Raw genomic sequence first — 20,210 nt, 5'->3', positions numbered from 1 at the left:
GCGGTTGCAAGTGACGGTTCCGTAGGCGCTTGCTATCCACGAGCCAGGTGATATCTCAATCACGAGTCTTAAGTAGTCTTGAGACTTCGTGTCGAATGTTCTCCCTCTCTTGCCCGCCAATCCTTGTCTGATTATTGATTCTGCATTCAAAAATGGGTTCACTGCAGGTCACGTGACGGCATCTGAACTTTCTTCTGTGCAGCGCTTTGGAAGCGCATCAAACAGAACGCGTGCATGAGCGCGAATCATGAAGAGTCGTGAGGCACGAGTGATCGAGCGTTGCACACACCACCGTTGCGCGATGAGCTCGAAGCGGTGCTTTCGCAGTCAAAGGTAGCCATCAGGTCGAAGCTCACCACGTCGACATCGCGCATCTCTCACCAGACTCGCCATTGGACTTGCCACCACTTCGTGACGTCGCACCTGGTTGCGACGAGACCTCCCTCGCGCTGACGCGCTCCCGTCCTTCGCGCTGCTCGACTCTCGACACGCACTGCGTCCACCGATGATTAGTGCGTCCGCAAACCTTTCGACAATTTTTTAGTGGTCACTGGGCGTGTCGCTGTATTCCCCGAGACGAGTTTCGCGATGCTCCTTCATGTCACTCAAGCGCCGCTGTGGCTACTGGGCGGGAGCGGTGACGTGGAAAGCCAGCGACTGTTGGGCGTGCCGTCGCAAGTGCCAGCTTCGACATCCTCGGCTCCTCAACAACCACTTGGAAGCTCGCTCGGATTGGCTGATGGAAGTCTGATCGTTCTACGAACATTACCACCTGCGATTCTTGAGATTCGATTCATCCCTTCCTCGCGCCTACCTGAAGATGGCAAAGCTCCCGCCTTCTCGCAACTCGCACAACCCATCCTGCTTCGATTCCCTTCACCTATCTTGCCAGAGCCCAGCGTGTGGATTGATGCGAGGCAGACGCTTCACATCGTCGCAGCAACATCGACTGCTCTTCATCGCGTCTCTTTCACCGCTGCAGATCTTTCGACGGTCGATGGCCCTCACAGCGACAGAAAGGAAAACTCGACGTCTGGCGGATCGCAAAGACGCGAAGTTCCTAATACAGCCCCGAGAAGCAAAGAGTCTGCGCAGCTCAAGCGAGAGTGGCATGCAGAGCTGGCTTTGGACAAGGTGCAAAGGATACACGCGTGCGAGGAGGGAAGGGTCGTCGTGCAATGCGCTAATGGGCTTCTCATAGCGGAACAGAACAGAGCTGGGGATGGCAGCGGCGCTTTCGAAGGTAAGTCGGCGCCGACTTGTATATGCGAAGGGAAAACGTGGATGCGCGACTGAAATCGCACTGCGCTACCGCCTCTCTGAATGTTCAAACACCCAGGCCCTTGGAGGACGACGGATCTTCGTGCGGGCTCTTTCTTTCGAACATTGACAAGGTACTTTGCAAGACCTGCGCCGACCTCGCCAGGCTCCAGCAACAGCCAGAACGCGTCTTCGGCGCCTGCACCCATCTCATCTGATCGGACAGCACTCTCCATCGCCAGCGCGAGGAGCTCTTCTTCCAACGAAAGTGAAAGGAACATCGTTCTGCGATCAGCTGCTCTTCAATCAGTCTCGCTCGTGTTCAGCGTTCACGCAGACGCCAGATTACGGATTTGGGATATCATATCAGCCTCCTGCATTCGAGAGATCGCACTGCCCGCCTCCGCGCACCCTTCAGACGTCAATCAACCTCTGCAATCCTTCCCTCCCAACGCACTGCCGCAAATCAAAGCATATTCGACATCTCACAACATTCGGTTGCTGATCCACGTTCCTGCGGCATCGAGGCGGTTCTTTGCTTGCTTCGACGTGTCCCTGCTCGACGCTCCCGGCGCTGTTGGGGATGTCTCTCTCGCGTGGACGAGGGAGGAAGACTCGGAAACAAAAAGAATCCGACTCGCAGACATGCACCTTGGCACGCTGCAAGAAGAGACGGACGAGGTTTACGCAGATACATCAAGCGAGACCCTGTGGGGTGTATGGGAAGACGAGGTAGCGGCACACATCGCCTGGCTGCCCCTCAATGCTATGGAAGCCCCTCAACAGGACAACGAGGATGCGCATTGTAGCTGGTCGAGCGCGTACGTGGCTCAAGCTCATCCACCTCTGCACGGCCCCTCCTTTGACCGCGAGCTGGAAGCATCAGATGACGTTCCGTCTTTCTTTCTCAAACGCATCTTGCACACTTCGCGCTTTGCGCCTTACTTGGCAAGCACCTTGGACACTTATGCCAGTGCACTCAGCTCTAATTTGGATCCTTCAGCGACAAGACCGCCGGCGCTACGCGGACAGCCAGTCTTCCAAAGCATTGCCGAACGCATCGCGTCGACTGTCGCAGCTGGTGTGCAGCTTCGGACGGACTCGCATACAGGTTCGTGGCGAACGGACGCATTTCAAGCGGCGGTCGCGCGAGAATGGACAGCGTTTTCTAGAGCTTTGGAAGCTCGGGCTGCTGAAGATCAAGCTCCGCTCGCCTTTCTCCCTAGCGAGACAGCGACTCCTCGTCTGCTTCTCGCTGGTGCAATCGGGACATTGTCGAGCCCGGACGCCGCTAGCTTACTAGCTCGCTGCGCCGAGTCAGAGCATAGCAAGACCGCTGCAAAGGGCAGAGCTGTCCTTCGCGCGGCAATTGAGCAAGACAATCTCCAGAAACGAGTCGAGGCCAGTGGGCTCTTTTCACGAAACGAGGCCCGGACTCGGGCCCACTGGCAATTGGTCACAGCAGCAGCGCGTTTCGAGGCTGCCCTGGGTACCAACGCGTCTCTCTCTTTCCAAAAAAATCTTGAGCTCGCGTTGGATGCCGTCACACCTCTTGACGTATCGCTTGTGGACCTCGGAGACTCTCTGATGCTCGATTTACAGCCCGAGATGGCCGATCTACACGCGGTGCGCGAAGTCTGCGCATCGCTTGGAGACGACCTCTTACGGGCGCTAGATGATTTCGGCAAACTTCTTTGCAGTGGCACTGGCGACCGCAGGTCTGGCTCGAGCGAATTGGCTGAAGTCCCCACGCGGCTTCATGCTGCCCTTCTAGCCGACGCGACTCAACGATCACTGCTCGCTCGCGAGAGGGTGGCTCGGTCGTTTGTTCTGTTCCTTGTTGCGCTGGCCCAGCTCGATCCTCTGGACAATCTGGACACGGGAGCTCATCGTGCGATCAGAGCCCGCGCAATTGTCTCCTTACACGACATTGGAACTCTTGTGGAGCTTCTCCAAATCAGCGGGGAGACCGAAGTCGATGTGCAAACCTTCCAAGAAGCGCAGCCCAATGACGCCGACGCCGTTGTGCAGGCTTTGGGAGACATGAGCATGGAAGCGACCAGACACACTTCCGCGCTCCATCGGGCTCGCCCAAAGCTGCATGGCGCGACATCTGGCTTGCTTCATCGCCTCATTCTCTGTGGATTCCTACCACTACTGGACGCTACGCATCCAGGAGCCGCAGCGGGAGAATTACTGCGTGAATCGCGCTGGCTCGACCCTGCTGCCCTTCATGCGACAGCGGAAACGCTGATTGATGACCTCCGAACAGAGGCACACCTCACAGAACCTCATGTTCGGCTTGCTGCGCAACTCCTCTCCTTAGGCCTACCCAGCGCTGCCCTCACGATGGTCGATAGGTACGAGTCTTGCGCCGCTTCCCATTTCGCGCGGGGTTCTGCCCTTGCAGCACTGGGTGAAGCCGGGCTCGCTTCTCATTCCTTCGAACTAGTAGCCACGTGGCTCTGTTCCCACGACGACCTGTTCATGAGGGATGACGAAGATGGGGAGGGCGCAGATTTAGCGCTGCTGTTGCCACAGCAAGTCCGCGAAGCGACGCCCGGTGACTCCAGGCTAGCGACCTTCTACGCACACACTTCAGACATTTTAATGACTGTTTCTCCGTCCCAGGCCGCTTACTTTGCAGAAAAGGCGCTGTCTTTGCCTCCGACGCCCCACAGTATCGACATGCACGCCCGCGTTTTTGCAATCAGGCTGTCAGAAGGCGATTTTGCAGGAGCTCATGCGCTGCTACTGACTGCGCCGCGCGAGAGGTCGCTCAACGACCTGCTGAGGCAACTTGTAGGAGCCATGTGCGAGTCCGGCGAGGTCCATCAACTCCTTGCATTTTCTTTCCCGACATTGCAACCCGAGATGGAGCGCACACTTGCTTTCAAAGCACGCAATTCGGACCCTATAGGCGAACCGAACTATTACTACATCCTCTACGCCTATCATATTCATCGCGGTGATTTGAAGAGTGGTGAGTCGGCTATGTATGGGGCATCGCGCAAGACTCGTCCTGACTGAGACCTCCGTTGCATCTTTCTCGCTGTCAGCTGGTGCAACAATGTATCAGCATGCTCAGCACTTGGCCAGTCTGCAGCGTGAGCGATCTACGCTCTTCTCTGCCCAATCAGCTGTGGATGCGTTTTCAGAAGTAGCCATTCTGCAAGCACGTTCATACCTCGCAGCTTGCAACGTGCTTGCTCTCGTGCCCGAGAGGGATGCCTGGTTCGGAGACGCTGCGTTAGGCCATGACGAGGATGAAGATGATCTCTTGCCATACACTTTGAGCACTAGTCAGGCTCGCAAACCACGGCAGAGTCAAACAAGTCTGACTTCCTACGTTCCCGACGAGCTGTGGAGCAATCAGACTCAGGAAATCAAGATCGTCTCTGCTGGTGATGTCAAGCGCCGATATCGCCTGACCCTGGCACATCTCGAGCTTTTGCAGCTCTACCCCGAATTCGCTACGACCGGTGAGTCTTGCTCAGTATCCGGTTTGCAGTTTCTCGGGCAATCTGCTGAGACTTTCGATATACCTTGCTAGCGACGCACCTCGACTCATCTAACGTGGTACTTTTGTACACTCGTAACGATCAATACGACAAGGCAATCTCGGTAGCACGAGCACTGCAGGTGGACATGAGCGGAATCTTTAACAGTCTTGCCACAAAATGCGTTGGCCTTGCTCAAGGCCGTCAATCGAGATTACGAGCACAGCAGTCGTCCGAAATCGGAGCCAAGGCCTTGCACCCTCTCATGGCGGAGCTGCGAGACGATGAGGATGCAGACGGCGACGAAGGCGAAGCAGCGTTTCTCATATCTGCTGAACGAAGCGCTGGTTGGCAAGGACCAGCAGCGGACCGAGCGTGGAGATATCTACAGCTGCACCTGGAAGCTCAGGACGCACGCGCCTCACAATGGAAGTATCGAGTCGTGGTGCTTGAGCGCGTTCTTGGCCTCGGAGCCGCACACCTCATCCCGAAATGGCTCTTGGATTGGTTCAAGGTGAGCAGATGCAGAGTGCACACTGCACCCTTGCACAGATCACTTACGTCTCGACAAATTCCCGTTACGCGACTTCAGCAAAATCAGCCGACGATGTTGGTGCAGTCGTGCATGCGATGTGGTCTACTAGACGACGCTCTACGGCACGCAAATAGTATGGTCAAGGAGGTGAGCATCTTCGCATTTCGATGTACGTCTGGTCCCGTCGAACGCTGCTGACTGTGTCAACTCCCTCCCTAGGCTCAGGCAAAGCGTCTCGATGAGCACGCAAGCAGTTCGTGGCTGCCCTACAACCTGATCGACACTCTTCTGCAGCAATCCGAAGACCCAAATTCTAGACCGCCACATGGAAGCTCCTCTGCAACTGCGACGAGAGAGCTAGCGCAGGCTCTACGCAGCTCCATTCGAGAATATGTCGAGGAGCTGGAGAGGAAAGAGCGAGAGATGAGGCGGTACGCCGATAAAGCAGAGCTAGCGCGCAGCAGGAAGCTTCAGCACGGAGGCGACCCTGAGATGGAATGGGCGCCATGACGAGGCGCTAATCTGGCTAATCAAATAGTTCATACGATGTCATACTGTCTGACAGCGAATGTGACGTTTGCACGTTGGGATCTTTTGCGGGCCATGAGAATGCGGCACAATTTTTAGGCCCAGAATTGTGGGCATCTGCTCGAATCAGAAGCCTCTGAGTTCAGCATTACATTGTGGCGGGTCGGAGCGTCCTCGGACCATAGCACAATCGCACTTGTGCGATACGGACGCCAGACGCATTGTAGACTTGCTGCGAAGAGCGTCATGCGCGAGATCGAAGCGGCGCCAGAGCAGATTCACTTAGGATTGCGCAGGCCCAGCAGCGAGACCTCCTCTGTTAGCCCGGGGCATTTGTGAGTACGCATTTTCGCGCAGATTGCTTCGCACCGACCCTGCGGCGGGGAGAACTTCTCGAAGACTGCTAGCTAATTTGGGTAAGATTCAATTCGTCTTGGTGATACAAAGCATCGCTGTGTCAAATGAAGAGAACCGAAAGGGAAAGGGGGGCAAGCCCAAGCTCACGCGCTCTGCTCAAGACTGACTGTGTCTGAGTAGTCTTCGCGAAATCTTCGCGCACAGGATCGACCGTGCACTGATGATCGCGCACCGAAGTCTGGATTGTGATGGATGCGCTTGATCGTGATAGTCATGAGAAGGCTGCGTGGACCAGTATCTGGTGCCCGTAGCTACGTGCCAACCCAAGATGCGTGCGCGCCTGTGTCCAGGCAAGGTCATCATGACATTCTTGAGCCCAATCGCGGACAAGTAAGCAGGAATCAGTGAATGGGTCTCCGATGTAAGTCTGCCTTCAACGGCCTTTTGCGATAGCAGCACACAAGTCGGAGCTGGAATTTTTGCACCCGCACCCGCACTGCGGTGCCACAATCTTCGCAGCAACACGACAGGCGGTCGCCGGCTGGGCACGCAGACCTACGGACGAAGAAAGTCTGGGTGTGCGTGCTACGTCTCGCCTGGCAACTTTCGCGCAGTCAGTATAAATGCCTCTGACCTCTGCTCAGCTCTTCTTCACAATCCACCATCAACCCATTGCGCGCCTCATTTCGCTCCCTTTTTTTCCCACCATCCGCTCTGGCACTCGCTCTCTCTGCCCAAGCGCTCACTTCCAATGGGCACATCCCTTCCCCTCTCATCAATGGCGCTTTACAGCCGACTTCGACGAGGGCACCTCATCAACACCAGCGATCCGCAATGTCCGCTACCACCATCACTGTCATCCTCATCGACCTCGTCACCAATTGCGAATTTTGGATGACCGCCGTCGCAGCAGCTGTTCGCAGCAAAACAATTCCATCGGCTTTGGACGTCACCGGTACGGTACCGACATCTTGACACGGAGAAAGGTAGGTCTTTGGGAGGCTCGAATTCTTGATGGTCACGGTCGAGTGGACATCAGCGACGCTGGACAACCCGGCAGCTGCAATCAATCTGGCCTTTGTACTGGCGGTGGTCATATTGTTATAAGATGATCGCCCTCCACATGGCTCGATGGCCGAGTGGTCTAAGGCGCTACGTTAAGGTTACCTTAATCCGTATCAGGCATTGCCTGGGTCTACCGTAGTCCGAAAGGGCGTGGGTTCGAGTCCCACTCGAGTCACGTGAAATTTTTGGGGCGCGATGAAAGTACTGGAAGATTTGAGTGTCTGCAAGGACCTGGCGGACGAGAGTCTAAACAAAACAAAAAGAAGTGCCTTCTCATCGACCAGATCGTCGCAGGCACTCAGATGTTCCAGTACTGTCATCCCATCTTCATCAATTTCTTTGCGCGACAGGACGAAGTTCCATCGCCGAACCTTTGTTCCGGCGTCGCTTCTTTTGTCACGCATGGGCACGCGCGCAAGCCTGACCGATCACGCATGGAATCGTGACGCCATGCAATGCACGCCTCATCTATCACGCATGTAATCGTGACGCCCACGCATGATGCCTGATCGATCACACATCAACATGTAATCGTAAATCGTGACCCCACGCTTGACTGATCACGCGGGTACGGTACGGTATAATATGCGTGGCACGGACGACCGCTGTGACTGATCACGCCTATATAACCACGACTTCACAACATGCATCCGACGCAATCATGATTGCATCCATGGTCACCGTTGATCTAACAGAATCAACAATTTCTCAAGTCTTCATCCCACCAGATTGGCTGCGCACGCGCTGATCCGAAGATCGTCGCAGGCACTCAAATCTTCCAGTACTTTCCTCCCGCCTCTAATCTCTTTGCGCGACTGCTCAAGTGAGACGATGCGAGCATTCGGGAGGAGTCACCTTCGTCCTCCTAAAATCCTTTTGGAATGGTCTAGCCCCTGTGAGTGCTGCGACTCCAAACAGACTTCCCGTGAAAGTCACACTCAAAAGTGGGACCGGACAAAACCTTTGGACAAAGTAGGCAACAACTGGGACGACGACGCTGGTGAGAGCGGAGCCGATGATGAGCCAATGACCACCATTCAGGTCACCGACGTCATGGGTGAAGGGCGTATTTCTGGAGGCGACCTCCTTGACTCCATGGGAGATGAAGAGTCGTTCGCAGGCATGCTCCTGGAATCTGAACACTAGGATGGCGTCGCTGGTGAAGACGGACCCGCTGATGAGCCGATGACCACCATTCAGGTCACCGACGTCATGGGTGAAGCCCTTGAGGAGGCTCATGACAATAATCAGGCCCTGATTCAACAGATCGTTCAAGGCACGCAGATTTTTCATTTCTTCCGTCCCATTTTTAACCTTTTTGCTCACCTGGATGAGGTCCCCTCACCTAACGTCATCCTCGCGTCACTAAGCCAGCAATATCTGATCGCGCCAGGGTGGCTGCGCTTTGCCCTCGGCGACGACTTCCGGCTGGCGGCACACGGCAATGCAGACCAGCTCACGCACTGCCGCATGATGACAATGGCTCAGCTTAACCAACACGGCGTCTTCAATGCAGAGCTCCGCTTCTACCAGAGAGGCGATAGCGTACTTGGGATTGACATCAAGATCCCAGAAGAACACAAAGAATCGGCTGAGCTCCTGGACCTCTCGTACCAACAACACTCTCTGACGCTCGACGGCTATGGGATGGAGCTGGCAGATGGCCTGGAAGTCGGCATGGTTGATGGACTTCAAGCAGCCGCTATGGCTGACACCGATCTCCTGGTCACGTCGATCCGCAATGCACTCAAGATGCACAACATAAAGCTGTGCGCCGCGTGGTCTCAGATGCAATCATTTCGTGGAAACGTCGAGTGCGACAACGGGCAGATTGGAACCATCATCTTCATCGCCTCTCGCATGCCCAGGTGGGCAGCCATCAACGACAAGAAATGCATCATGCCTGGGTTCTTCAGGCTGCCCTTCACGGGCAACGGGGCTTATGTCGAATCTTTTGACAGACCTTTCTGGTGCCCAGCATGCACCTGGCGCGCAAGTGAACCTCACAGCGTCTCAACTGCATGCAGGGAAGCGCAGGCGGCTGCAAGGAGGTTCAATCGGCGGACTAATCTCGCCGGCATCCTCAACCTGATGGACGGGCCGCCTCCGCATCAACAAATGGAAGAGAAACAACGAAGAGGGACAAGACCCCGCAAAGATGAAGATGGCATTTCGTTTGCTCTTTGGACAACAACATAAAGTCGCATAAACGACACATAAGTGTCGGCGCGCCAAGTGAGCGCGACGAAGACGACGCAGACAAAGTTGCACGCGATCCAAGGCCACAAGCAGCCTTGGCACGCCTGAGACTTGGTGGACCTCAGGTAGCCGAGACCTTTGTTCGGGCAAAGTGCTCGTCTACTACCTGAAACGCGCGGTCGCTGCCCGCGCGCAACCGTGGTCAGATACATGAGGCCAAACAAATCTTTCAATTGCGCTTTTCATACCAAGCAGTTCGTACTTCTTGCCAAATTTTACGTAGTAGTATTTGTAGCGCGCGCAATTTCATGCTTTCGATAAACATACAAATTGCTCTCCGATGGCTAGCTTACGAAGAACCATTCTTTTGTGTCTCCCCGAATCGGCTCACAACGCTGCAAAGCGACGTGCGCTGCGATACAGGAGAAGCTAAAGACTATACTTTTGCCACACAATGACCAACCTTTTTGCAAGGACAATCATTGCTGTGTTGAGTGTGCCGTCTCAGGCCGACTGATACACTACAAGGTAGCCAACATTAGGTCCCGATCCCTGAGCATTGGAGATCGTGACATCGTTGTCGCCAGCTTTGAGATCGAGCATCACAGGTGAGCTCTGCAAGCCACTGTCAACGCTGCCGCCAGGGGCAAAATTGACCTCAACATCCTGGGTTGATGTGCCCGTTACTCTGACGAAAGCGTTTCGGTACTTGGGATACTTGTCCGCATGATTGTAGTAGATGCCTGCCCAAACTTTGCCGGCTGCGCCGTTCGGGCTTCTGACACCCGAGAAAGTGACTGTCGCATTCGCCGAGCCACCAACACCATTTGCAATCTTACCGCCTGGACATTTTGCGCAATCCTCAATCTTTGTGTTGCCGGAGACTTTGGCGTTCTGAGCAACGTTGAAGGTAGACCGAGCAAAGCGCGTAATAGTGCCAGTCTTGGCATCCAAATCCCAAGCATCTTCGAAGGGCTCAATATAGGGACGACCACTACTGTTCCACTCGAAGGGCTGCCATACCTCTGTGCTCTGACCGAGCTTGTCTGACCTCCATCTGTCGCCCATGTAGATGTTGCAGGTCTGCTCAGAACCTCGAATGACGAGATCGAAATGGTTTTGAGAATTGTACGTCTTCAGATTCGCAGGTGCGATGCCAGTGGGGGAGTCGAACGGTCCTTTGGGCGAGTCAGCAACCAATGCCATGTTGTCGTTTGGTTCCCAGCTCGATTGGTGAGAGAGGATGAGCCAGTACTTGTTGTCCTTCGAAAACATGCCGGAACCTTCGTAACGCTGATTGGCAATCGTGTACTCGAGTTTGTCGGGCTTGAGATAGTCCGCGCTCAGACTAGCAATCGCGAGATCCTTGTTGTCGTTCGTCGCAAAGATCAGATAAGCCGCTTGATCCTTGGGATCCACATAGACGCTCATGTCTCTGCTCTCTTGACCAAGCGGACGAAATGCCCCCTGAAACTCGTATGGGCCCGTGACCTGATTGGATACCGCGACACCGACTTGCGCCAAGGCATAGCCAGAGTCCTCGGCATGAAACCATAGGACATACTTTTTGGTCGAAGCATTGTAAAGAATCTTGGGCCTTTCGCCGACCGATGTCGTCTTGTTGCTCGGAGGCAAAACGAGCCCTTCGTCCTTCCAAGCAGCGAGATCCAAGGACGAGTACATGTGGAATCCTTGAAATGTGCCAGAGTCGTCGGATTTATCCTCGCCCACCCAGTAGTAGGTGTCCTGAACTTTGAGCACCCCGCCGCCGTGCGCTTGGATGTACTTGCCAGATGTGTCGGTCCATCGTTGTCCCGAGACGATTGTCGCAGCTCGAGCAGTGATGGTTGCCACAGCAAAGCTTATGGCAACGGTGCGTATGAGATGGAATGTCAAGCAAATCATCTTGTAAGGCAGCGGAGCCGGGGAGCGATCTGCGCAGTAGACTTTCAAGAGGCACGCAACGGGATCTAACATCCACTAGCCAGCTTTATAGGAATCGAGTAGACGTGCAAACATACTGGGCCATCCGCTCTGAAGTAGTGTCACAATCACTCACATGGCCAGCTTTGACTGCAGCGCGTCTTCTGCTCAGATCGTAGAGCTTGGCTGTGACATTGGCGGCATTGCACACGAACGACACTTGCCTTGGCTAGAAGAGGACAAGTTGCGATCGCATGCTGTCAATGGTCGCTCGCTAAATGAGGCGCATATCCTGCTTTTGACATGACAGATGCGTCGCCAGCCTTTTGCCGGCAAAGCAAGACGTAGCGCGACAACTTTACCGCACCAGTCAATGTTTCTTTGCAGCCCAGCGGAGCTCATTGAAGCGACTTCCTTGCCACACAAGGGAAGCTTACAAGCAGCATCGTGGTTCTTTGTTCACTCCCTATCGAGTTCTTCTCTCACAGTGAGGTCACTCTGCGTTCGTGGGAGCGAGCGACTGCGTGGCAGAGATTTTACGCTAGGAAGCTCGTCGCCACGCGTCGGGATTCTCAGAAAGGGGGACTTGGGGATCTCCTAGCGGCTTGTGAAACGGCGAAAATGTCTAAATTGCCGATCTTCAAATCGTAGATGAGGCATTGATGCTAGCGGCAGTGTGAGCGGCCCGTGCTGCAGGTCAACAGTGATGAAGCTTTGGAGATTACCGATGGGAACACGGCAGATGCAGCTTGATGAACGCGGGACAATCTGATGATGCGTGCGGGGAAAGTGCAGGAGTCGCTGCCGCGTGAGGTTTGCGCCCCAAAAGGAGCGCGGACCGCAAGAACTCTGCGCTTTCGCCGGAGGCAGCTTCTACTTGACTGGAGAAGGGTAGCAAGCTTGCTACACATTTATTCTGAGAGAGGTTGAAGATCGCGTAGGAGAAGGGTCGGAGCAGGGCCCAAGTAGTCCAGCGTGTAGCGAATAATGCAGAGCGCCCATGCTGATCTCACGAAATTGTGCGGAGAGTGCGCTTTGCTGGTCCATCTTCTCATTCGGGCAGCTGCTGCGCTGGATGCAAATTCCTGGCTCTCTCGCTCGCAGGATTGGATTGTACCATAGTTTCAGAGGGACGAGGCTGGGAAGCGCAAGCAGTTGACGGGCACTCTGGAGTGAAAGCTGGCTCTTGTCCATTCGAACGTTCATAGCACACAAAGCGAAGCGATGAATCGATCGAGAAGGTATAAAAGCTCCGACGGCTGTGGGACGTAAGTTCCATTGATGCAGGTAGAGACTCACTGTGAATGCCGCCGGATGCCGGCCTTATTTGGCTGCTGGCCTGGGTCTGCCTGACCATGTTGGCGTCTCAAAATTGTACCCGTGGATTATCAGCGGTACCCGAGAGAAGCGTCGACGACGGCCAGCATTGTTGTGGCCGCAATCTGTATTTGAGCCAGGGCATTGCGACGCAGCAAGAATGCGGTGTCGATGTCTGTGCTCGCGATCAGATGCATGAAAATGTATTGCAAAGAGCCGTGGGAATAAGTGTCACAGAACGAAGGTCGGGAGGCAATACCTCTTACTCGGATGACTGGTAGGTAGTTGTGTCTCGCTTCGCTACTTCGTGCAACGGCGGGGCTACCTCTCCAGCGGGCGCGGACGGGTGCTTATCTCGCGGGGTCTCTGAGAGATCGACTTCGAGTAATGGATCGCCGTACTGATCCACAATCACCCACTGCTCTTGCTCATCGGCCGATGGCTGTTCACCGACTCTACACTGTGCGTGGTCGTCTACCTCGGGTATCGGCTGCACCATCTCCTCCTTGCGGCCTACACTCCTGGACATTCCCTGCAGCGATCGTATTGCGCTCACGAGGTTGGCTCGCTGAGTGCGTTCACTAGCTATCAGCTCTGCAAATCTAACAGCTTCGGCCGACGTCTTCGCTCCTGGATGTCCCCAAGGGAAACCGTGCTTGTCCACGTGAGGTTCGTGGTGTGCTTTCTGTTCTGCAGCTTGAACGATCTGTGCACCATCGTCACCATCGTCATCAACGACCGGCTGAGGCTCGTGCAAGCGTAAAGATGAGGATGGGATCAGGATTTTTGCGGGATCGTGGGCTTGGCTTGACCCGTGAAGCGTTGCCCATCGCTCGACATTGCCTTCCTCACCCTCGAGAAGTGCCAACATGGCACTGCCTTCCTTTCCGATTGGCTTGACATGTCCATAGCCTGACGGCGGTTGCTCTGTTGCTGTCCCTGAAAGGCCAGGCGCAGTGCTTATCGCGCTATTTACGGCACTGCTCAGCAACTTCCGAATAGCTGCGCCGATACTTGTCGCTGCGTCGCTGCCAGAATCGAGCGCCCTGCCGACTGGAGGCGCGCGGGCACGATCATTGTTTGCCGCTGCTGCAGCCGCGAGCGCTTCCGCTTTCCGCTGTTCAGCTTCCTCTTGCATACGAAAGTTCTCGGCGATGATGGTCTTTTGATTGAAAGTCAGGCCACCAACGTGACCACCTTCGCCCCCCGAGTATAGGCCAGACTCCTTTGTCGGCACGTGCGCCGCTGCTGGGTCCCAGTGCTTGCGCGGGCCATTGCCAGGCACGCCCCAGGAACCTCGCTTGGGAAGAAGCAGCGGATGTGCTTCTGTAGTGAACACGTAGTCCTAGGAGAAATTCGTGTTGTGTATCATCAGCACGAGTCCACGGCTATAGCTACGGCTTTGAACTCACATCCAGTGATATGAGATCAGGCGGAGAGAATAGCAGATAGTAGTACCTGTCCAAGCAGTGACGTAAGCCACACGTTGGCGCCGGATTGCGCTCATCTTACTCACTTGGCTACCTCTGCAAACATGAAGCTCTCCATTGAGTCGGTCTTCTGCGTTGGCACAGCATTCACATTGTAGATTGAAGAGAATCCGGCATCCGTCATGCAGTGCGTGACCCATGATGAGAACATCTGCCATCCTCTCTCCTGATTAATTGCCCGAAAGCAGGTGTAAGTAATCAGGTAATAGCCTACGGCCTGTGTCGGGCTTCGCCACTCACCTGCCAGATCGGATCGCCAGTGATTCGCCACATGTATAGCACGCTCTCAATAACTTCTGGTCGATTGCGATAATCGGTGCTCATGTGCCGCACACCGACCATCGGGCTGCCTCTCGGCTTACCCCGTCTAGACGTGCCATCCTTCTCCCAGATGAATTCGAAGCGATCTGGATCGGAGTCACTATAGAACACAAGCTCTTCGGGCCCTATGCCCGTCGCGGTCGCATTGTAGGACCACCAGCACGTCTCTGTGAAGCGACGTCCATTAGCCAAGTCGCGCTCACGTCCCAGCAGTCGGGAGCCGAGACCAAGCATCCCGCCGGAGAAGCAAGCCAGATGCTCCAGCTTTGGTGTGCTGCAACGCCTCATAGAGAGTGTGTAAGCAATCACGTTTACAAAATCGCAAACAACTCGACACTCACTAGCTGTGCCCATTACTGATACCGATCGTCAGAAGGCTACTCGCCGCCGGAACAGCTCCGATGGAGCGCATGAGGTGCTTCCTCGCGTCGTCGATCGTTTCCGCATACATTCTGCCGTATTGCAGAGCCCCTCCGAGCAGCTGATGCTCCTTGATCAGATACTCGTAATACGAATCTGCCATGCCGCCAAAAGAATAGGACCCGTACGAATTCTTCGACTCCGGAAAGAGAGTAGTGGGGAGCAGGCTTCCCAATCTGTCCGCGCCTTTGGTCATATTCCTATCCAGCCAATCTGTCGTTCGCTGCACCTTATCAAAGTAGGTTCGGTTACCCGTCACCTGCCAAAGTCTGGTGTATTCGAGCAGCATAGATCCGGCCTCTGCCAGGATCGCGCTGCTTCCAGCGCTGTGAGAAGGAGGCTCGCCGAACCGCAGACGACCGATAGGTACGCCAGAATGCGTTTCGAAAGCGGGCGAAAGCAGCTGCGCGAGCTCTTCCGCTCTGTCCAGCATCAGCTCGTCCCCTGACAAGTCGTAGGCAGAGAGCAAGCCACCGAGATATCGGATGGAAGTTTCAAAGACTGGTACACGCCCATCGGATGAGCCATACGCTGAGCGTGAACCCCCAACAAGGCCAAAGTCGATGTCTCGGACGTGCTGTCGAGCTAGATCGTACTCCTCAGGTAGATCCATGATGAGTAATGTGCCCAAAGCGTCTACAATCGTAGCACCCCAGCCCTACGAGTGGGAAACATCTTGTACTTGAGCATCACTGCGCAACATCCTGCGATACACAATACCCACTCACATTGAAGTTGTCGTTTGGCTTCTTGCTCACCGGCTTGAGCTCGTCATGACCCCACGCGTACGTCTTGTACCCCTCCCAGGCGTGCAAGAATGCAGCCTTGACCAGCTTCTGCCTCTCCGCTATGAGCGTCTCTCGCGCTTCGTCGTTGTCACCACCGCTGTGTCTATGAGGCGCCTGGAATGTATGCTGCACTCTCGGTAGAGGTTTGATTCCAAGCTTGGAATCTAAGAAGCTGGTTAATTCGGCCAGAGGCGGCCTCCAACCCGCGAAAGGACCCACTCGCCAATCCACGTCCAATCCTTGCTGAGCAGGGCGCATCGCATCAGCTCGAGTGCTCCTGCTCCCATTGTCTGGTCTGTTCCAAGTGTTCCAGACGTCTCCGGTGGGCTCCCAGGGTGCTTTGCCTGGATGAGGTGGTCTTTTCCGCTCTGCTTTGCTGCGCGCTTCGAGCACGCTCAACAGGTGAGCAGCAATTTCGCCTCTGTGCGGATTTGATCCAGCAGGATACTCGGTAGCCGTAAAGGTGCTGGCTAATTGCGGAGGAAAGGCGCTAGACTCCAGGTAGAGCTTGTCTGACTCTGCAGAAGGGGGCAAGCCGCCCAAGTCATCGACGATAAGTGGACTAATAGGAGCGGACGAGCCATCTTCAACTGGGTCAGAAGGGAAGCCAACTTCTTTACCGGAGCCCGGCGGCGGCTTGTGTCCGAGCCAGGGGCGCATCGAGTCTGACCAATCTGCAAGGCCGACAGCGAAGGAACGGAGTTGAAGCGGTCTCAGCAGCGGCCGCCAAGCGTTGGAAGTCAGGACGCCCTGATGGGTGACAATCGCAGCAAAAACACTCACGGTCTACGCCCCACCTCTGCATTCGCTCCTCTCCCGCAAAATCGGGACCCCACAAGAATACATTTGCAAAGAAAAAGACGAGGATGATTGTGCAAAGCAAGCTTCTTCGTCTGGGTATCAACCGGGATATCAAATTGGAGGCACCAGGAGTAGCGCTGCCTGGCACCGGCAAGTACGATTGCCTCGATGTCAACATCGTGTGCGCTCGCGCCGAGTCCGAATCCGGTGGTTGGGCGGGAGGTCGAAGATTATGCTCTGGCTGCCGGCATGAAGCGGGGAAAAGGGCCTCTACTCTGCCTGGCCGAGAGACTTCATCGGCAGTCGCAAGAGGTTCACCGACTGTGGCTTGAGAGGATCCGCCCTCCGTAGTCAGATCACTGGGGTCTGCTGTGGTGTGTGATGAGCGCTCGTGCTGGTGATCTCGAGGCAGAGGCAGCCTTCGCCGCAGCTCCACGTCGTTCTCGTTTCGAGAAGCAGGGTCAAGTGTTTTGGCAGTGTTTGCGCGGACGGAGGAGGACAAGGGTCGAAGTGAAGTGAATGAGGATGGTGACTGCTGATCCGCGTGTGAGAGTAGAGTTTCCGGGGTCGAGAGAGTAGGAGAGCCTGGAGAAGGTTGCATGCGGAGCGCGGGGATGCTGAGGTGGTATTTTCAAGACGGGGACTGGGCTCGCTTTTCCACCTTCTGGCAGCAAGGTCGATGTCACTGCGGGGTGCGGTGAGTGGGTCGGCAGCCAAAGGGTGTGGTGACTGCCGCGTGTGTGGAACACTCAGTCAGGCCAACGTCGCGACTCCGCAACAGAAGAGATGCAGCACCAGGAGCAGCAGCAGCTAGGCACGCGGCGTCCTCCACGTCCGCCAAGGACTCGTTCAGGATACAGTAAGCGCAGAGATGCAAGGGCTGCAGCGGACATGCAGATGAGGCTGTTCGAGTCGGGGCTTCGTGTGCGACAGCTTCACGAGTGGGGATGGACTCTGGTGGATTGGCCAGGCTCTAGGTGCAGTCGATTCACGATTACTGCTCGTGCTGGTTGCAATTCTTGATTGTTGGCAGTCAGCGTGTCGACTTCATTCACAATTGGAGGCGTGCACCGGCTGCCGAGATCTTGTCTCTGAGGTGTGCCCCGAGCGGGTGAGTCGCAAAGATTCGTGAGTCGGAGCTACAGTCGCGCGAGTGACTCCAACAGCGTGACTTGACTTTCCGACGACTGATCTGCTGGCCTTGGCAAGCGTGCTCGCGCGGGGCCTTTTACGGACGCGTTGCAGCAGCTAGCAGACGAACGCTGGCCTCTGCTGCTGTTTGCTGCCAGGCGGTCCCGGTCATTATTCGCTGCGCGCTAAAAGCCTTCCCGAGCTGCAGACAACATTCTGATTCACTAGTGAGCGCCGCGAGACAGGCTTTCCTCCTGCGACCACCAAATCCTTGCCACGGAGGAGTCTGAAGCAGCTGGCTGCGTCTCGCAGAGAAAGACGACCGAGAAGCCGCTTGACTTCCCGTTACAGTCAAAGTCAAGAGTTGGTAGCAAGCAATGTTGCGGGAGATCGGTGGCAGATGCAGTCACGAGTGGTGATGAGTCGTGAGTCAAGGCACGCTTGTCGGAACTCACCGTTCCGTTGCCACGTGACCTAGCAACGACTAAGCCATCATCATTCAAGATTCGCGCGCGAAGACTTGCCAAACGTCCGTGCCCTCGCCCCTTTGATTGCTCGCTCTTTGCATGGGTAGCGCGCTAGTCGTGCGTCTTGGGATGAGTGCGGTCAGTCATGGGGCCCACTCGCCTGCAGTCAAGTGTGGTCATTCTCTCGCTGCACACAAGCTCACATGCACAACAGTCATGAGTTGAATCAAGAGTTCAGAAGTCGTTTGTGGAGCTCAGATCCACAGATGCCGGCATAATCGTGAATGACAAAGACGCGTTCAGCAGCTGCAAGGCGAACTCCTGTCTTGCTAACAAGACCCACTGCCTAGCAAACAAGTCTGAGCGGACCCTTTGACGGCACGCAACCCCTTTCAGAAAATGTACCGGTACATCTCCACTCACGACTGCAAAAGCTTCGGGGAAATCGTGAATGTAGCAATGTGACGGTCGTTCAAATCTTTCTCATCTGCCCGGCCTCTGACCTGTCCTCCCACACACCAACCCCCCCTCCGTCCGTCGGATTACCCATGGCTTGGACAAACGCCCCTCATCATCCTTCACGACTGACGACTGATCGCAAACTCCCAATTCGACAATTACGACTACCTTACGAGATTCACGACTCATCGAGAATACTTTTTGATCAGCGCGCAACGGTGCGTGCACATACCTACATCCGCCAGGAACGAAATGCATTTGACCGCCGCCTCAACATTGTTGTTCCTGTCGACAGCTTTGCAGGCGAGCGCTTCCCTCTTGCCAGCTTGGTACTTCGACAAAGCCACGTCGACGACAAATTTGGCCGCTGCTCCTACATGTAACGGTCATGCTGAGCTTTGCAGCAAGTCTTATGCCGACGTTGTCTACATCGGAGCGCACAATAGCTACGCTGTAGGAGATGGAGTGAGCGACAATCAGGCGGTGAACATCACAACCACTCTGAAAGGCGGCATTCGATTGATCCAAGGGCAAGCGCATGAGAATTACGGCGTCTTTCGATCAAACGAGTCCAATCCTAGCGAACTCTCATTATGCCACACGTCTTGTCTGTTGCAAGATGGAGGCTCCCTCGAAGACTATTTGAGAAGCGTCAGAGCTTGGCTGAACGAAAATCCACGAGAAGTCCTGACGATCTTGATGACAAATCCGGATAGAGTGGACATCAGACGCTGGGAGGCCGGCTTCAATTCGACTGGCTTCAATGCGAGCAATACGTGGTGGCCAGACAACAAGCGCGCAGATGGCAGCTACGGACCTAGCCCTTCAAGAGATCAGTGGCCGACTCTTGGTGAGATGATTGATCAAGACAAGAGGGTGGTCATCTTTCTTGACTACGCATCAGATCGCGATCAGGTCTCCTGGATTCTTGCAGAATTTGATTCTATCTACGAGAACCCCTTTGATCAGCTTGGTGAGGTTGCACACGAAAAGTCTGTGCGTGGTGTTCGAGCAGCGGGCCTGACCGCCACAGCGATCTTGTGCCCGCAGACTTGCCTTTCAACTGTTCCGTCGATCGCGGCCGTACCGAGGGCACGTTGGCACTGCTGAACAATAACAAGAACACTCAACCACTGGGTAGCACTGTGGCTATCTCCACTCCTGACCGCAATGCCACCTCTACGACCAATTCTGCAGACGGAGAGAACGGCATCGTGAGCACAGTGCAGCGCTGTGCTTCGGAGACGAGGACTCGCGCAACCTTCGTCTTGGTCGAGTGAGTCGCCTCCCGTGCCGTACAGCAAGGTATGCATTCGTATGCTAGCGCTGACCAGCTCATCGGTACCAAGCTATTGGGACACGCCCGCCAAAAATGGCGTGGCCGAAGCCGCTGCCCGACTAAATAATGTTTCGCGACCTGGGAGCGCCAAGGACATGATACCCTCATCTGCTTCTCGCTCCATCTTCCAGCATCCTTCGGCACTTCTGGTACCACATTTGGCTGCTGCGTTCGCCTTAGGGCTTGCTTTGCTGTAATTTTGCGCCCACTCTGAACGTCTGAGCTCCGCCCTGCCCCGCCTTACCCATTCGGTTGCGCAAAGACACGAAATGGCACCGTCGCATACACGTTGGCATTGTCGAGTACCCAC

General features: G+C 55.2%; 5 protein-coding genes and 1 non-coding gene across 6 annotated transcripts; 4 read left to right on the top strand and 2 right to left on the bottom strand.

The window, feature by feature from the left end:
- The first annotated feature begins 296 nt into the window (after window positions 1-296).
- On the top strand, window positions 297-5,880 carry IE81DRAFT_321298 (hypothetical protein). The gene is made up of 6 exons (XM_025513295.1): window positions 297-1,243; window positions 1,340-4,243; window positions 4,320-4,742; window positions 4,814-5,274; window positions 5,353-5,442; window positions 5,515-5,880. Exons 1-6 carry the CDS (start codon window positions 589-591, stop codon window positions 5,803-5,805), a joined length of 4,824 nt encoding a protein of 1,607 aa, XP_025371567.1. The 5' UTR covers window positions 297-588; the 3' UTR covers window positions 5,806-5,880.
- Window positions 5,881-7,305: 1,425 nt separating this feature from the next.
- Window positions 7,306-7,420, top strand: IE81DRAFT_t9. The gene has a single exon. It is a non-coding gene; the product is annotated as a tRNA-Leu (tRNA).
- Window positions 7,421-8,281: 861 nt separating this feature from the next.
- IE81DRAFT_340065 (hypothetical protein) lies at window positions 8,282-9,444 on the top strand (the record flags this gene model as incomplete). Its single annotated transcript, XM_025515596.1, has 1 exon — window positions 8,282-9,444. The coding sequence occupies exon 1, from the start codon at window positions 8,431-8,433 to the stop codon at window positions 9,442-9,444; it is 1,014 nt and encodes a 337-aa protein (XP_025371566.1). The 5' UTR covers window positions 8,282-8,430.
- Window positions 9,445-9,960: 516 nt separating this feature from the next.
- Window positions 9,961-11,277, bottom strand: IE81DRAFT_283084 (Arabinanase/levansucrase/invertase; the record flags this gene model as incomplete). Its single annotated transcript, XM_025511557.1, has 1 exon — window positions 9,961-11,277. A coding segment is annotated over one exon (1,317 nt), but the record flags the coding sequence as incomplete, so codon positions are not given.
- Window positions 11,278-12,946: 1,669 nt separating this feature from the next.
- Window positions 12,947-16,682, bottom strand: IE81DRAFT_328762 (seven-hairpin glycosidase; the record flags this gene model as incomplete). The annotated part of the gene is made up of 7 exons (XM_025515117.1): window positions 12,947-14,029; window positions 14,097-14,142; window positions 14,201-14,340; window positions 14,415-14,769; window positions 14,837-15,573; window positions 15,644-16,377; window positions 16,487-16,682. The coding sequence occupies 7 exons, from the start codon at window positions 16,680-16,682 to the stop codon at window positions 12,947-12,949; spliced, it is 3,291 nt and encodes a 1,096-aa protein (XP_025371564.1).
- A 1,647-nt stretch (window positions 16,683-18,329) lies between these two features.
- IE81DRAFT_299040 (hypothetical protein) lies at window positions 18,330-20,210 on the top strand. The gene is made up of 3 exons (XM_025512195.1): window positions 18,330-19,534; window positions 19,612-19,837; window positions 19,911-20,210. Exons 1-3 carry the CDS (start codon window positions 18,814-18,816, stop codon window positions 20,095-20,097), a joined length of 1,134 nt encoding a protein of 377 aa, XP_025371563.1. The 5' UTR covers window positions 18,330-18,813; the 3' UTR covers window positions 20,098-20,210.

The sequence above is a fragment of the Ceraceosorus guamensis genome (genome assembly GCF_003144195.1).
Source record: "Ceraceosorus guamensis strain MCA 4658 unplaced genomic scaffold IE81scaffold_11, whole genome shotgun sequence".
Classification (NCBI taxonomy): Eukaryota; Fungi; Basidiomycota; class Exobasidiomycetes; order Ceraceosorales; family Ceraceosoraceae; genus Ceraceosorus; species Ceraceosorus guamensis.
Note: the sequence above shows the minus strand (reverse complement) of the source record. Positions and strands in the feature narration are given on the sequence as shown.